Source organism: Scophthalmus maximus, chromosome 2 (assembly GCF_022379125.1).
Source record: "Scophthalmus maximus strain ysfricsl-2021 chromosome 2, ASM2237912v1, whole genome shotgun sequence".
Lineage (NCBI taxonomy): Eukaryota > Metazoa > Chordata > Actinopteri > Pleuronectiformes > Scophthalmidae > Scophthalmus > Scophthalmus maximus.
The window spans coordinates 26,972,501-26,990,000 of NC_061516.1; the positions used below are offsets into that span (position 1 = coordinate 26,972,501).

General features: G+C 47.0%; 1 protein-coding gene across 3 annotated transcripts in view; it reads right to left on the reverse strand.

Moving 5' to 3' along the window:
• Positions 1 to 2,443: 2,443 nt before the first annotated feature.
• The window catches only part of LOC118300216 (stromal interaction molecule 1), a 16,703-nt gene continuing 1,646 nt past the window's right edge, over positions 2,444 to 17,500 (reverse strand). Inside the window, exons 2-14 of one of the 3 annotated variants that reach the window (XM_035624444.2) lie at positions 17,489 to 17,500; positions 12,726 to 12,856; positions 12,534 to 12,648; positions 10,209 to 10,320; positions 9,632 to 9,747; positions 8,746 to 8,920; positions 7,458 to 7,635; positions 7,096 to 7,263; positions 6,896 to 6,996; positions 6,587 to 6,822; positions 6,148 to 6,234; positions 4,685 to 4,748; positions 2,444 to 3,324 (exon numbers count right to left, since the gene is read on the reverse strand). The exon at positions 17,489 to 17,500 is cut by the window's right edge and continues 132 nt beyond it. In XM_035624444.2, the coding sequence (XP_035480337.1) occupies positions 2,913 to 3,324; positions 4,685 to 4,748; positions 6,148 to 6,234; positions 6,587 to 6,822; positions 6,896 to 6,996; positions 7,096 to 7,263; positions 7,458 to 7,635; positions 8,746 to 8,920; positions 9,632 to 9,747; positions 10,209 to 10,320; positions 12,534 to 12,648; positions 12,726 to 12,856; positions 17,489 to 17,500 (1,907 nt within the window). In that variant the 3' untranslated portion in view covers positions 2,444 to 2,912. Of the gene's footprint in view, positions 3,325 to 4,684; positions 4,749 to 6,095; positions 6,235 to 6,586; positions 6,823 to 6,895; positions 6,997 to 7,095; positions 7,264 to 7,457; positions 7,636 to 8,745; positions 8,921 to 9,631; positions 9,748 to 10,208; positions 10,321 to 12,533; positions 12,649 to 12,725; positions 12,857 to 17,488 lie in introns of all 3 variants that reach the window. The other 2 variants (XM_047328175.1, XM_035624445.2) reach the window with 2 other exon arrangements.

Below are 17,500 nucleotides of genomic sequence, written 5' to 3' on the forward strand. Positions count from 1 at the left end.
AAGGACAACATATCATCCTCCAGCCTCCTGGTTGAAGACTTGAACGACTTGAACGTGGGCTCGTTGAACATGATTTATGATTTAAGACTTGAACGTGGGCTCGTTGAACATGATTTATGATTTAAGACTTGAACGTGGACTCGTTGAACATGATTTATGATTTAAGACTTGAACGTGGGCTCGTTGAACATGATTTTTGATTTAAGGCTTGAACGTGGGCTCGTTGAACATGATTTATGATTTAAGACTTGAACGTGGACTCGTTGAACATGATTTATGATTTAAGACTTGAACGTGGACTCGTTGAACATGATTTATGATTTAAGACTTGAACGTGGACTCGTTGAACATGATTTATGATTTAAGACTTGAAAGTGGGCTCGTTGAACATGATTTATGATTTAAGACTTGAACGTGGGCTCGTTGAACATGATTTTTGATTTAAGACTTGAACGTGGGCTCGTTGAACATGATTTATGATTTAAGACTTGAACGTGGGCTCGTTGAACATGATTTATGATTTAAGACTTGAACGTGGGCTCGTTGAACATGACTTATGATTTAAGACTTGAACGTGGGCTCGTTGAACATGATTTTTGATTTAAGACTTGAACGTGGGCTCGTTGAACATGATTTATGATTTAAGACTTGAACGTGGGCTCGTTGAACATGATTTATGATTTAAGACTTGAACGTGGACTCGTTGAACATGATTTATGATTTAAGACTTGAACGTGGGCTCGTTGAACATGATTTATGATTTAAGACTTGAACGTGGACTCGTTGAACATGATTTATGATTTAAGACTTGAACGTGGACTCGTTGAACATGATTTATGATTTAAGACTTGAACGTGGACTCGTTGAACATGATTTACAGCTGAACTGAAGTAAAGTCCTACATGTTGCGTCTCTTCAGTCAGTTGTTTCCCAGCAGCTCTGTGCTGCCTCCTGGTGGTTAGACTTGTGCCTCTTGATAGCTGATTTTCCGACGAGCTGACAAGTCATTGAATGCACCGTCTACAGAGCACATGATGTCTTGACCACTCTTTAATAATAATCTCTTCATCATGGTCCTTTAACTCGAGGTTAACTTCGCAGTTTATTAATTTAACGTTTATACAGTGTACTGAATATTAATAAAGAAAAAACTGACCACACACATATATATATTATATATATATATATATAAATAAGTTGTATATTTATAAAGTGACGTGTCGCTGTGGTCGATGGCGTCTGACGGCAGCAGCTGTGAATAAGGAGAGAAGACGTTGTTTCATTAAACAAACACAAGGTTTCACATTTACTTTATTCAAACTTCACTTCCTGCTCAACATCCTGCATGAGACACACACCAGCTGATTAATCACTGAGTGTGTGTGTGTGTGTGTGTGTGTGTGTGTGTGTGTGTGTGTGTGTGTGTCTCGTCAGCACATCTATAAATGAAATTTATCATTATTATTATTATTATCTTACATTTCCTCTACTGGTGAAAATCAAACGGTGAACATAAGATAAACAACGTCTTGTTTTCTTATAAAACAGACGAGCAGCAGATCCTCTCACCGGAGAAGCCGCGACCCAAGGATGTTGACATTTATTTCAACGATGAATTAATCATCATCATCATCATCATCATCATAGTTTCAGGCGAAAGTGGTTCAATGGTAAATCGACAGATCGCTGGACCTTAAAATAAAATAGTTTGTAACTTACATCAAAAGTTACATTAAAAACTTCCACCATGCACAATCTTAAAAACAAAACCCCCAATAATAAAACCATTAAATCCAGTTCCCATCATGCACCTGACACCAGCTGCAACCTGAACCAACGACGTCACATCACAGACTGATTCTGACCTGGTCCTCCCTTTCCCATCATCCATTGCACGGCCCCCATCAACTCAACACCTCGTCACCTGATCCCGTCGCTCCCTGTGAGGACGAACTGGTCCCAGTTTATCTCTGGCTGTTCGAGGGGAAAACTGTTGATGTTGGAGGTTCCTGAATGCACCGTTAGTTTCGCTCTCGCCCTTTTCCACCAACAGGGAACCGGTTCTCGGACCGGTTTCCGTTCAGGGTTATTTGATTTGGTGCCGTCTGGAGGAACCAGGCCTGCGTTTAGCGAACAGAAACAGCGAGATGGAGGCACGCATGGATTACCTGCGAGCATTCGCTCTGCTGCTGCAGATATTTCTCACCTTCTAAAGACGAACATGGACCAACTTCTCTCGATAAGAAGACTTATTTACCCCAACGCTTCAAACCTGAGCCTGTTCCCTGCTGGTGGTCAGGGTCGATCTGAGGTTCGACCAAATCCTGTTCACTTCCTGTTAGTCTAAAGTGGGTGTAATTCACCTAGAGGGCGCTCACGACGTCGTCCTCCGTGGTTTTGTAGTGAACGGAACTAAACTGCTCCAATAATTATTTACACCAGCTTGGAGACAAAATGTCCACATTTTATTTCAATTTTGCCAAATGTAGCATTGATTATATATCAGGAAATGTCCCTTTGTTTTTCTTACAGGAAGGGGGAGATTCTGCTGATGCATGCTGATTGGTCCGAGTCTGAAGTAAACGACCATCTGAAGGACAGACAGACAAATATAAAGAAGATGTTTGAATTCTCTTCATCCCATCCCAGTTTGTCTTCAATAGAAAAAGAGAGAAGATGAAAAAAGTCCCCCCCAGTCATGTTTCCTATGTCTACGATCATCGTCAGTCCTCCGTCCTCGTGAACTCGTCCGTCTTCATGAGTGGGAGGTCGGTCATGTCTGAACCTGATCTTAATTGAAGCATTAAGAACTGATGTTTCCTCTGAGTGACAGTTTGGTTTGTTCATCACGATGAAGGTTAAAGTCCCATCGTGCCTCAGCAGCAGTTCGAAGCGGAGCAGTTGTTCCAGGCTCAGTGACGTCCCTGCTTCTTCTTAAAGATCTTATTGAAGGCGTGTCTCCTCCGGCTGACGGACGACTCGCCCTCGTCACCCCCGTCCTCCTCGGCGGGGCTCCCCCTGCTCCGGAGCTGGAGGCCGGTCCCCCGACCCGAGGAGGAGGAGACGACCGGGTCGGAGGTGATGCAGAGGGAGCGGGTGGAGCAGGAGGAGGCGAGGACGGCGGCCGGGCTGCCCCTCAGCTCCCCGAGGCTGGAGCTCTTCTCCAGGCCTCCTGCTCCTCCTCCTCCACTGAGCCCAGTGCCCTGACCCTGCAGGGGGTGGAGCCGGGATGGCGGGAGGAAGGGCTTGGAGCTGTACAGGCCCCGTGATTCGCCATGAGGGAGAGGAAGGGAGGAGTCGGAGTCAGAGCGGTCCATGATGTCCCTGACAGAGGAGGAGAGAATGATGTCAGAAGGATCTGAAGTCACTAACGGGCAGTGGTGGTGTTAATAAAACAGACCGCTAAGTGAACTGGATGGTGTCTCCAGGTTTCAGCTCCTGACAAAGGGGCTAAATGCTAACATCAGTGAGCTAGCATGCTCCAAAAATCTTAATTTTCAGCAGGTATAGCATCCACCATCTTAGTTTAGCTTGCTAGCATGCTAATGCTTGCTAATGCTCGAGGAGAGGTCAGAAGATTCATCCTCTGGGGAAGATGAATGTCTTTGACTCAAACCATAGTCGACATGTTTGTGTTTGGATCAAGACGGTGACCAAACATTTACATACTTTAACGTCATGAACAAATATATATATTTGGTCTTCAAACTAGCTTCAATTTAAACCAACTAGCTTCAATTTAAACCAACTAGCTTCAATTTAAACCAACTAGCTTCAGCGAGCAACGTGAGCTGTTGTAGCTAAAGTTTAGATTTTCATTTGGAGTTTTTAATCCATTTACAGAGAAAGAATATTTAATAAAAACTTGGACTTTCTTTTCGAATCTAAGAAAATGATTACAGACAATAACACATGATAAACACACGTATGACAAGAAACAAAGTCATATGAGCAAAAGATGGAAAAAAGTAAAGGATGAATCAAAGTTAAGAGCAAAGACAAACTGAGAGATGAAGATGCAATGTGGCAGACATGAGGGTTTTCATGAATGTTTTCTTATTTCTTCACAAAAAAGCTTGAAAAAAAATTGATGACTTGAAAATTGAAATGAATGTCTTGAGTTGAAATCCTGAAAATTACAAATTCTAAATCCCGAAAACGGGATTTTTATTTTTGGAAATCCGAACACGATGATGAATTAGACAAAAAGTTAAAATGTTAAGATCAAATCCAATGTTTCATGAATGACGCCCACTGATCTGAGTGTTTTTTTTTCTTTTTTAGTGAATCAGTATCTTTGGAAAACGGTGGATACCCAAAGCTGCCGGAGCGACAGCGCTGTGTCTGGCTCGCCACAGCTCCCCCTGCAGGCGGGAGGCTGGACGCCGCCTCCAAAGAGTGGAAGTAAGAAGATCGGAAGAGTAGAGCGGAAACGTGAGCGGTGCGGTCGGCGTAGGAAGAAGAGGAGGAGGAGTTGGGAGGAGGAGGACAGAGGGAGAAAAGGGGGAGGAGAGGAGGGGAGGCGGGGCCGATGGAGGGGTGAGACACGGAGGAGGAGAGAGAGGGCGAGGGCACGGGGAGGAACTCCATGTGGCCAATGGAGTGGCTGCGAATCTGCCGGGCGTGGCCAATGGGAGGGCGTGCCGATGTGAACAGGCCACGCTCTTCCTGCCCCTCAACCAACCTCTGCGAGTTGAACGTCAGAGCGGGGTCTCCTTTCCGCTGTCGCAGGGGCGTCAGATTCAGAGCTGCAGGAGAGGGGGGGGGGGGGTTAGAATGAGTTTATAGTTTTATTTTGAAAGTCACGTTGTGGTCACGAACACAACAAGAGATGTATAAAGCAGCTCGTGCAGTTTTAGCTCCACATTCAGAAAAAAGAACAAAACAAAGTGATGCTTCTGTTCAGACGTTTGTGTTAGTTTTTATCTTTGTCAACTTCCTCAAATCGAATGGTTGAAAGGTGAAGCACTGAGAGGAGCTCAGGTGTCTGAAGACTGCAGGAGATAACAAAATATTACTAATGTTACTTCTTGCACAGTGACTTTCTTTCTTGGACTTTTCCAAATCAGACATTCAGTTGCCTGAACGGACAGAAAGGTTTGAGCTGTTCACTGCTGCAGACCTGTGAGTGGACGTTAGTGAGGAAACAGGAGGAAAAGCAGGTGAACAGACGTTTACGCTGGTGTCGAGGAGAAATGGAGAGAAGAGGAGGATGAGGAGAGGAAAAACCTCCACACTGCTTCGTCTGGTGCGAAGGAGGAGGAAGGAGAAGAGGAGGAGGAGCTGCACAGGTGAGGAGGCGTGCACATGGACACCTGCCGTCTGAAACCATTGAACTTATCATAAATATACTGATATAAACCACAGACTAAATAAAGATGGACGACATGAAGCCAAATCCTCCTGATCGCCCCCTGGTGTCTGGCTGCAGTACAGCTCATAAGCCCCGCCCCCTCCATGTCACGTGAGGTCGTTCTTATCACTGATGTTTGTTCACGTCTTCATGTTTCTGATCCCTTTGCTTCTCATCAGTTTTTGATGAGATAAAAACGGGGCTGAGACATCATGATTGACAGCTGACACTGACTCATGATTGGTCGAGTGTGTGTGTGTGGGCGGGACGCTGATACCACGATCACTACTGCACAGACTCTGAATCTGAGATATTTTCGTGGAGACATGTCGTTCATCTTTATTTACAAGAAATAATCAAGTTTTTAAAAAAACTGGTAAATGTGTTAATTTGTCTTTTTATGACACTGAAGTTAAAATACACTGAAATCTACTACGACGTGTTAAATGTGATGTATGTGCATCATAATAATAGTTATGCAACTTCTGATTATTTTAATAAACAAATCAAAATAAATGATTAAATAAACATGTTTGTTTATTACATTTATTAAAATATTAAAGAGACGTTGGTTTTAGTTCAGCATAAAGCAGAACATGGATGGACTTAATTTAATATGAATATTTTTATCTTAGAATTACATTTTACTCGGGGACATGACATTCTTCTAACATTATTTTTATTTATTAATTTTAAGCTTTTCCAGGACCAATAGGAGTCCAGAGGGCGGAGCTGGTCGTACACAGGTATGAACCAATCGGAGAGGGGGAAGGCTGAAGGAGGGAGGGGCCAACCAGAATGTTTCCACGGCGACTGGGTGTCTGTGATGCCACTCAGGGGCCAGAGGTCGCTCACTCGCCGGTCCATCTGCCACGCTGCGTCTGCAGGGAGCCAATCCAGAGAGAGAGAGAGAGAGAGAGAGACGCCCAGAAAAGAGGACCAATGAGAGGAGGGGGTGGAGACCACAGGTGAGCAGAGGTCAGAGAGGAAACCTCCGATGGGGAGTTAAAGGACAATTCCACTCAGTTAATTTCTCCTGTGTCACTTCCCCTGGACCTCATCACCATCAAGTCACACATCAGCACCGCACGTGGATTCATACGCCGCTGAAAATAGTCCCCGACAAACTTCGTCTGTTTCTCAGGACTTCCTGTCCGCGTCTCTCTCTGGGGGACGACTTTCAGCCGCAGATGAATCCAGCGCTCACGGAACTCTTGTGTAACTCAGACTCACACTGCAGCGTCCCAGGAGACAGGATGTCCTCGTCCATGTCGTCGAGGTCGTCGGAGAGCAGCAGGTGCTGAGGGGTCGGAGGTCGCAGGCCGAGCACGGACGGGTCCAGGTTGAGGGCGGCGGCCAGCGCCCCCACACCCGGATTGTTGACCAAACAGAAACCGGTCAGAGACTCGATATGCTGCCAGCGGTTGAGCTTCTCCCGCAGGGCCGCCGTCACCTCGGCCAGGGCCTGTCTGGGGGGGGGGTCACAGGTTCAAGTCCTGAGCCACAGTGCTGGCAGCATTTGCAGGGTCAAAGGTCACTCACTTGGCTGATAGGATCTTGTGGTCGACGTCGTCCAGCGAGGAACTATGAGCGACGTGAAACGTCCCGAACAGAGAACTCCTCTTCTTCTTGATCTTCTCTGCCTGAAACACCATCATCATCATCATCATCATCATCATCATCCTCATCCTCAACACCACCGTGTGTGTGTGTGTGTGTTTGTGTGTGTGTGTGTGTCTCACCCCCTCTCTGGCCTGCAGCAGTTGTTTCTCCGCGCTCTGTTTCTTGATGTTATAATACTGAACTTCGATCTCGTGCGTCAGCTGTAGCCATCTCTGCAGATTCTCCGCTGGCGCCCAGTGAGCCCGCGACTCCAGCTCCCTCTCCGCCTTCTTTAGCGCCACACGCACCTGCAAAACACACACACACACACACACACACACAACACACACACACAACACACACACACACACACACACACACACACACACACACACACACACACACACACACACACACACACACACACACACACACACACCGTCGTCACCTGGCCGCTCCAGGTTTCTGTCACGTGACCTCGAGGCGACCCGTCGGCGTCTACCTGCTCCAGCTCCTCCTCGGCGTACTTCTGGCGGCTCCTCTCGTTCTCCGTTCCCGCCCTGAGCTGCCGCAGCCGCAGCGCTTCCTGTTTGGCCGAGCAGATCTCGTTCCTCAGCTCCTCCTCCACCTTCACCTTCTCCACCTGAACGCAGCGCTGCTCCTCCTGCGCCTGCTGCAGCCTGACGGAGACACACCACAGATCCTGACTCGCACATGAAGCTTCAGTGTCTCTGATGTTGGTGCCAGTAGGAGGCGCTGTGACTCGGAGCATGAATCACTGTGTGTATGTGTGTGTGTGTGTGAAAGTGTAATGTAACCTGTCTTCTTAACATCAGCACCTGTTTGAATATAGTTAACTGACACTGTATCAGTCCTGCAGCAGTACTCACAGTACTACCAGAGTACTCTCAGTACTCACAGTACCAGAGTTCTCTCAGTACCGGTGGGAGTAGTACGAGTTGTACAAGTACTATTTCTGTTCGAGCATGTGAGTAGTCCGAGTCTCTACAGTAGTCCGAGAATACTACAGTACTAAAGAAACTACAGTACACAGTAGTAATAGTCTTGAACTAATTACTCCCAGTTATACTCAAAGTAGTAACAGTAGTAGCAGGAGTACTGCGTGCAGTAGTAACCATAGTAACAGTGTCGAGTACTCAGGACAATCAACAGGAGTAGTTGGAGGAAACAGAAGAGTGTGAAGTATGAGACTCTGTGTGTGTGTGTGTGTGTGTGTGTGTGTGTGTGTGTGTGTGTGTGTGTGTGTGTGTGTGTGTGTGTGTGTGTGTGAGCAGAGTGAGCTGCTGGGTATTCTTTGCCCATATAAGGGCCTTAGAGAGAACGCTTCTTCAGAGACCATACACACACACACACACACACACACACACTTGTGAGTTATTTGCTTCTCAGTCAGTTCAAAGGTTAATTACACATAATTATAACATTTACAAAATGACTATTATCAGTAGAACTGAGAGTAGAGTAGTTGGTACTCACACTGTTCCCTAATGATACTTCTACTACCTTTAGTACTACCACTACTGTATTATGTTACATGTTCTACTGTGTTAGTACCGATACTGTATCTACTACTGTTCTTTGTACCTTCAGTGGATCAAACTGTGGCAGAATTAAACTGGTCACATTGACATCATCAGTAATAACAGCTGCTGGTTCATGACACAGTGGTGAGACAGGAATCATCTGTGATCAGCCACAGGACGGACGAACACGGGCCAGTGGGTGAATGGGTTAGTTAGTTATCAGTGGTGGGTGAGGGACGGACTCACTTCCCCTGCAGCTCCAGCAGGCTCTGCTCCGCCCTCTGCAGACCCTCCAGGTCCTTCACCAGCCTCCCCAGGTCGTCCCGGGACCGCCTGGTCTGAACGTAGGCGAAGCAGCAGCCGCACAGAGCCATGAGGACGGACACGCCCAGAACCAGGTCCTTCCACCGGTTCTGTCGGCCTGCACGCACACACGCACACGCACACACACACATGAACACACACACACACGCACACGCACACACACACATGAACACACACACACACACACGCACACACACACACACGGATGCACACGCACACACACATGAACACACACATGAACACACACACATGCACACGCACACACACACACACACACACACACACATGAACACACACACACGCACACACACATGAACACACACGCACGCACACACACACACACGGACGCACACACACGCACACACGGAGGCACACGCACACACACGAACACACACGCACACACACGCACACACACACACACACACGGACACACAAACACACACACGCACACACACACACACGAACACACACACACGAACACACACACGAACACACACGCACACGGACACACACGCACACGGACACACACAGGGACACACACAGGGACTGTATAAATACACTGTATGAACAACATTTTAAATGTCATTATGCATCATTTTATACAGTGAAGCATAAAGCTTTATTTGTACGTACTGATGTGGGCTTGGCCAAATATTTGCTGTGAAAACTGTTTTCAGATTAGAATGAAAACGTTCAACATGTAACACTCGTAAGGTGCAACAACAACAACAACCATAAACTCTCATCCTCACGACAAACAATCATATTCATTTTCATATGACTAACACACACACACACACACACACACCTGGCGGAGGTCCGAACAGCACGATGTCCAGAGCTTTGAGCTGCAGCTTCTGACAATGACTTCTGTCTACAATCTTCAACACCGACATGGTCAGCGTGGTGTTCTTCACCGCCAGCCTGGGGGGGGTCAACACACACCTTGAGGCAGGAGACAGTACACCGTCCTGGGTGTGTTCAAGGACACTGTCCAACTTCCATGTTGTCATGACAACATGAAGCATCCTGAGCCCCTGTGGCCACTAGAGGGAGCAACAACGCATTTGTTCTTGCTAACATGCTAACATGCTAACAGACCAGTTAGATGAACATACAGTTACGTACAGAGTCAATGCAAAGACGTGAGGAGAAGGTCAGTGCAAAGATCCTGCCGACGGCGCCGATGTCTGCGTCCGTATCGTGGGCACCACGGCCCCAAGGACACTTTGGGCCTTGAATGCATCACCTCCTGATGCAGGTCAGTTGTGCGGATTGTGTGAGAACTTTCAGGTTTAGTCCTTAAACGCCACATTGTGATTTAACATCAGCAATGTATTTACTGTGTGTGTGTGTGTGTGTGTGTGTGTGTGTGTGTGTGTTACCTGGGTAAGGACTTCCCGTCCAGCTGGTGTCTCCTGAAGGTTTCTGTGTACTGAGGAAGCTCCACACTGACGAGCAGCCAGTCCTCCACCTGCTGCACCGTCCAGTTGTACACTGGACACACACACACACACACACGCACGCACACGCGCGCACGCACGCACACACACACACACACACACACACACACACGCACGCGCGCACAGTTAATAAATACCTGATCTAAATGAAGAAAATGTTAAATTCTTTCTGCTGCATCATGAAAAGGTTTTTAACTCGTTTCTCTCCGACTCTTTAACATTTTCATACTAAATAATAATTCATATCTTGTATCTTAAAATTAATATTTCCAACGCCACGGTGGAGACGTCAGTGGGAAACCGTCTGCGGTTTCTGGATCTGCACCACGTCCGTCAAGTTTGTTTGGAGAAAGTTCTTAAACTATTGAAGATTCATGTAAACTGTTGGTTCTCTACAGAATCCACGCGGTCGCCCAGGTTACAGGTCTTACGTCTGGATCTCAGCGTTTACATCTCACACACTGTCTGTGTTGTGTTCATCCAGATCCATGAATTATTATCCTCTGGGAAATCAGAGAACGTGGTCCTGAGACGTCGTCACATGTCGCACGTCTCCCAGGTTTGAGGTTCCAGAGCGGCGGCCGCGTCCTCGGCCTCCGGGCAGCGACGGATCAGCTGATTCGTTCTGATCCCAAATAAATCTTCACTTAATGAAACGACGCTCGTGACCTGGAGAGAAACTGCGTCAGTGAAGTGGACGTCTCTGTTCCTCTCCGTCATCACGTTTCATCAACAGTCTCTAAAAATAAACTTGTCTTTTCTCTGGACGAGGACTGAGACAAATGGAGCAGGAAAATTAAGTGGGTCCAAAAATAGGATCTTATTTTTACGCTCGACGCGATTCTGCCGTTTGATCCTTGGATCCTGCTCCTTCCTTCTTTCTTCTGGCTGTCTACATATTTTCCTTCACTCTGATCCATCAGACGTTATTAATCCAACCCAGGTCTTATGGTGCGTTCACACTGGAATGTGACGGAGGATCTCAACGCGCCAACATTCTGCTTAAGATGGAATATTTCAACTCGAGCGTCTGCGCTCGCGCTTCTCGCTCCATCAGTGCGTCGAGTCGCGTCTTTTCATTGACTTTGTATTTCATCTACTCGCGCGCTGTGAACGCACCATTACTCGTCTCTGCAGTGAAGCGTGAGCTCTCACACGTACGTGTTGCTGTAAGACTTGACAGTGGGCGTGTCTTACGCTCGGCGCTGGCACGGTAGCCATGACGACAGCGACCAATCACAGTCTCCAGCTCGGGAAACGCAACGAAGCCGTCTTTCGTGCTCACGTGCGGCGCAGGCTGCAGCTGCCTCGTCTCTGATGTCAGTGGGGGCATGGACGCGATTTGATTGGCTGCCGCCTCGACTTTTTCTCGACTTCCGTCGGGCGCAGCAACGGGACCAGAATGCAGTTCTGCAGCAGGACATCACCACAGAGAACCAACGAACGAGTGGGAAAATTCATGAGGCTTCATTGTGTTTACTCACAGGAAACTGAGGTTTATCTGTTTATTTTTCTGTACTGACGCTGCACCGGAACCAGAGTGTGTGTGTGTGTGTGTGTGTGCGTGTTTGTGTGCGTGTGTGCGTGTTTGTGTGTGTCCGTGTTTGTGTGTGTGTGTGTGTTTGTGTGTGTGCGTGTTTGTGTGTGTGTTTGTGTGTGTGCGTGTTTGTGTGTGTGTGTGTGTTTGTGTGTGTGCGTGTTTGTGTGTGTGCGTGTTTGTGTGTGTGTGTGTGTGTGTGTTTGTGTGTGTGCGTGTTTGTGTGTGTGCGTGTTTGTGTGTGTGTGTGTGTGTGTTTGTGTGTGTGCGTGTTTGTGTGTGTGCGTGTTTGTGTGCGTGTGTGTTTGTGTGTGTCCGTTTGTGTTTGTGTGTGTCCGTGTGTTCGTGTTTGTGTGTGTGTTTGTGTGTTTGTGTGTGTGTGTGTGTCCGTTTGTGTTTGTGTGTGTCCGTGTGTTCGTGTTTGTGTGTGTGTTTGTGTGTTTGTGTGCGTGTGTGTGTGTGTGTGTCCGTGTGTGTGCGTGTTTGTGTGTGTCTGTGTGTGTGCGTGTTTGTGTTTGTGTGTGTTTGTGTGTGTGCGTGTGAGAGAGAGAGTTTATTTTGTGTCTGTTCCAGAAATGAACTCTGCTCGTTGTGTTTGTTTTGCGTCCGAGTGTCTGAAGCGATTCATGTGAAGATGTGTTCTGTTTGGAGAAACGTATCAGACGTGTCGTGTATCATAATTCATGAGGTTGTAGCCCCGCCCCCCTCACCTTCCGAGCCCTTCCAGGCGTTCCACATGTCGTCCACGCTGATGTGCAGGTCGGCTCCGTGGAAGCTTTTGTGTTTGGCTTTGGGGTTGTGATCCTTCATATCCTCCCTCAGAAACTTGGAGCGGAAGAAAACCGGTAAAATTCACGTTCGTGGTTTGTTTGCGTGTTTGTGTTTGAGGGTTTCTGTCTCACCTCGTCCGTCTCAGTCGTGTCCACCGTCCCATCGGCGTCGTCGTCCATCAGCTTGTGGACGCTGCAGATCGCCTCGAAACTCAGCACGGCGTTCTCGTCCCGACAGAGCAGCTGGTCTATCGCACACAGATCTACAACAGATACAAATCACATTACTGTGAAGTACAAAGGGCGAAGTATGTTCTCATATCTGTCGTATCATATTGCGTCATGGCAGAGCATATTGTATCGTATCATATGACGTAAAGTATTGTATCGTATCATATGACGTAAAATATTGTATCGTATCATATGACGTAAAATATTGTATTGTATCATAACGTGACTTAAAGTACTGTGTGGTGTGGTAAAGTACTGTAGTGTGGTAAAGTACTGTAGTGTGGTAAAGTACTGTAGTGTGGTAAAGTACTGTGTGGTGTGGTAAAGTACTGTAGTGTGGTAAAGTACTGTGTAGTGTGGTAAAGTACTGTAGTGTGGTAAAGTACTGTAGTGTGGTAAAGTACTGTAGTGTGGTAAAGTACTGTGGTGTGGTAAAGTACTGTGTAGTGTGGTAAAGTACTGTGTGGTGTGGTAAAGTACTGTATGGTGTGGTAAAGTACTGTAGTGTGGTAAAGTACTGTAGTGTGGTAAAGTACTGTGTGGTGTGGTAAAGTACTGTAGTGTGGTAAAGTACTGTGTAGTGTGGTAAAGTACTGTAGTGTGGTAAAGTACTGTAGTGTGGTAAAGTACTGTAGTGTGGTAAAGTACTGTGGTGTGGTAAAGTACTGTGTAGTGTGGTAAAGTACTGTGTGGTGTGGTAAAGTACTGTATGGTGTGGTAAAGTACTGTAGTGTGGTAAAGTACTGTGTAGTGTGGTAAAGTACTGTAGTGTGGTAAAGTACTGTGTAGTGTGGTAAAGTACTGTGTAGTGTGGTAAAGTACTGTAGTGTGGTAAAGTACTGTATGGTGTGGTAAAGTACTGTAGTGTGGTAAAGTACTGTGTAGTGTGGTAAAGTACTGTAGTGTGGTAAAGTACTGTAGTGTGGTAAAGTACTGTAGTGTGGTAAAGTACTGTAGTGTGGTAAAGTACTGTAGTGTGGTAAAGTACTGTGTGGTGTGGTAAAGTACTGTAGTGTGGTAAAGTACTGTAGTGTGGTAAAGTACTGTAGTGTGGTAAAGTACTGTGTAGTGTGGTAAAGTACTGTGTGGTGTGGTAAAGTACTGTAGTGTGGTAAAGTACTGTAGTGTGGTAAAGTACTGTAGTGTGGTAAAGTACTGTAGTGTGGTAAAGTACTGTAGTGTGGTAAAGTACTGTAGTGTGGTAAAGTACTGTAGTGTGGTAAAGTACTGTGTAGTGTGGTAAAGTACTGTAGTGTGGTAAAGTACTGTAGTGTGGTAAAGTACTGTAGTGTGGTAAAGTACTGTGGTGTGGTAAAGTACTGTGTAGTGTGGTAAAGTACTGTGTGGTGTGGTAAAGTACTGTGGTGTGGTAAAGTACTGTGTAGTGTGGTAAAGTACTGTGTGGTGTGGTAAAGTACTGTAGTGTGGTAAAGTACTGTAGTGTGGTAAAGTACTGTAGTGTGGTAAAGTACTGTGTGGTGTGGTAAAGTACTGTAGTGTGGTAAAGTACTGTAGTGTGGTAAAGTACTGTGTAGTGTGGTAAAGTACTGTAGTGTGGTAAAGTACTGTAGTGTGGTAAAGTACTGTGTGGTGTGGTAAAGTACTGTAGTGTGGTAAAGTACTGTGTAGTGTGGTAAAGTACTGTAGTGTGGTAAAGTACCGTAGTGTGGTAAAGTACTGTGTGGTGTGGTAAAGTACTGTAGTGTGGTAAAGTACTGTAGTGTGGTAAAGTACTGTAGTGTGGTAAAGTACTGTAGTGTGGTAAAGTACTGTAGTGTGGTAAAGTACTGTAGTGTGGTAAAGTACTGTGTAGTGTGGTAAAGTACTGTAGTGTGGTAAAGTACTGTAGTGTGGTAAAGTACTGTAGTGTGGTAAAGTACTGTGTAGTGTGGTAAAGTACTGTAGTGTGGTAAAGTACTGTAGTGTGGTAAAGTACTGTGTGGTGTGGTAAAGTACTGTAGTGTGGTAAAGTACTGTGTGGTGTGGTAAAGTACTGTAGTGTGGTAAAGTACTGTAGTGTGGTAAAGTACTGTAGTGTGGTAAAGTACTGTAGTGTGGTAAAGTACTGTAGTGTGGTAAAGTACTGTAGTGTGGTAAAGTACTGTAGTGTGGTAAAGTACTGTAGTGTGGTAAGTGTTGTGACGTAGCGCATCATGTCCTGTCCCGGTCGTCGTGTTGCAGCGTGATGTGTCGGTGTGTGTAGTGTCACATCCTGTCAGGTCGTATCATCCAGCTCATAAAGAGGCTGAAGAGTAAAATAAGACTCGTTCTCATTGCGTCTGTGTATTTGCGCAGTAACCAGGTGTGTCTCTGAACACACGGTTCAACAAACATCGACTGCACCTCGAGGCGACAGGACGAGTAAACAGAGGGAAGCAGAACCTCAGTCGAGAGATTAGACCAGACGGACGTGGGACAGAGTGAGTGAGGAAAAAGGCCGAGAAGGTAAAACAAGAAGAAAAGGAAGAACCGAGGGAGAAGAAGAAGGAGAAGAAAGATTGGAGTCTGTTAGTTTCCATCCAACTCAAACACAAGAAGATTCTGAAGTTCTGCAGCGTCTTTCATCACCGACCGGATCCGGAGGTCGGCGAGCCCGTTAGCCTCGGTTAGCAGCTAGCAATACGTGAACATCCATCAGATGGCTTATGTGGTCGTCATGACAACCGGGCAGATTTAAACGGATCAGAGTGAGAACTTCATGACTACATTTGGTCATTTCAGCCTCGAGAACGTCGGAGGGGTTCAGCATGAACGCTCAGCTGAGTCTGTGTGTGTGTGTCTGTGAGTGTGTGTGTGTGTGTGTGTCTGTGTGTCTGTGAGTGTGTGTGTGTGTGTGTGTCTGTGAGTGTGTGTGTGTCTGTGAGTGTGTGTCTGTGTGTGTGTGTGTGTCTGTGAGTGTGTGTCTGTGTGTGTGTGTGTGTCTGTGAGTGTGAGTCTGTGTGTGTGTGTGTGTGTCTGTGTGTGTGTGTGTGTCTGTGAGTGTGTGTGTCTGTGAGTGTGTGTCTGTGTGTGTGTGTGTCTGTGAGTGTGTGTCTGTGTGTGTGTGTGTGTCTGTGAGTGTGTGTCTGTGTGTGTGTGTGTGTCTGTGAGTGTGAGTCTGTGTGTGTGTGTGTGTGTCTGTGAGTGTGTGTCTGTGTGTGTGTGTGTGTGTGTGTCTGTGTGTGTGTGTGTGTCTGTGAGTGTGTGTGTCTGTGTGTGTCTGTGTGTCTGTGAGTGTGTGTGTGTGTGTGTGTCTGTGAGTGTGTGTGTGTCTGTGAGTGTGTGTCTGTGTGTGTGTGTGTGTCTGTGAGTGTGTGTCTGTGTGTGTGTGTGTGTCTGTGAGTGTGAGTCTGTGTGTGTGTGTGTGTGTCTGTGTGTGTGTGTGTGTCTGTGAGTGTGTGTGTCTGTGAGTGTGTGTCTGTGTGTGTGTGTGTCTGTGAGTGTGTGTCTGTGTGTGTGTGTGTGTCTGTGAGTGTGTGTCTGTGTGTGTGTGTGTGTCTGTGAGTGTGAGTCTGTGTGTGTGTGTGTGTGTCTGTGAGTGTGTGTCTGTGTGTGTGTGTGTGTGTGTGTCTGTGTGTGTGTGTGTGTGTGTGTCTGTGAGTGTGTGTGTCTGTGTGTGTGTGTGTCTGTGAGTGTGTGTCTGTGTGTGTGTGTCTGTGTGTGTGTCTGTGTGTGTGTGTGTGTGTGTGTGTCTGTGTGTGTGTGTGTCTGTGTGTGTGTGTCTGTGTGTGTGTCTGTGTGTGTGTGTGTGTGTGTGTGTCTGTGTGTGTGTGTGTCTGTGTGTGTGTGTGTGTGTGTGTGTCTGTGTGTGTGTGTGTGTGTGCCTGTGTGTGTGTGTGTCTGTGTGTGTCTGTGTGTGTGTGTCTGTGTGTGTGTGTGTGTGTGTGTGTCTGTGTGTGTGTGTGTGTGTGTGTGTGTGTGTGTGTGTGTGGGGGGGGGGGGGGGGGGGGGGGGTGTTACATCCCGTCTCGTGTTGTGGTGCCGTCAGCGGGCGAAATGTGACGCCGGACCACGAATTAAAACTCCTCACGTAACGTGTCCACAGCTGTAAACCAGCTGATCCCTGAGTGAGCCCCGTTTGAGTTCCTCTCTAATCCGCCGCGACGCAGCGACACAACAGAAGAAGAGGACTGGGAGGTGAAGGGCGACAGGTGAGGAGCAGAGTTTGGTTTGAGGATTAAGTTCAACAGCTGTGAGGACGGAAATACACAGATAATAGAATTAAACCAGCGGGACGGTCGAGTCAAAGTCACCGCTCGGTCGGAGCACACGCCAGCTTCACTACCCATCATGCACCTGGGTCCAGTGTCCTCTCTCTGAACAGAGGAACACAACCAGATGAGACCAGAACGTCCAGAGGAACACGAGCTGACCAATCAGAGGAGTCCCTGCTCAGAGACTCCGACAGTTTCAACCTCCTCCAAACGGAGCAGAGACCAGTTTGTCACCGTCACCACGCTTCCTGTGACATCGTCAGCGTGTCACATCCAGGAAGCTGCTAACGGCTATATCCCACGCTATCGCTACTGCTACAACACACACACTCACACACACACACACACACAGGAAACAAACTGCAGGAAGTTTTCAGTTGACAAAGAGAAAGAATAATTAGATCATGAGGAGAAAAACCAACCAGATAAAACAAACAGACAACATGGCGACAGGTGAACTTCTTCACACACCTGAGGCTGCGT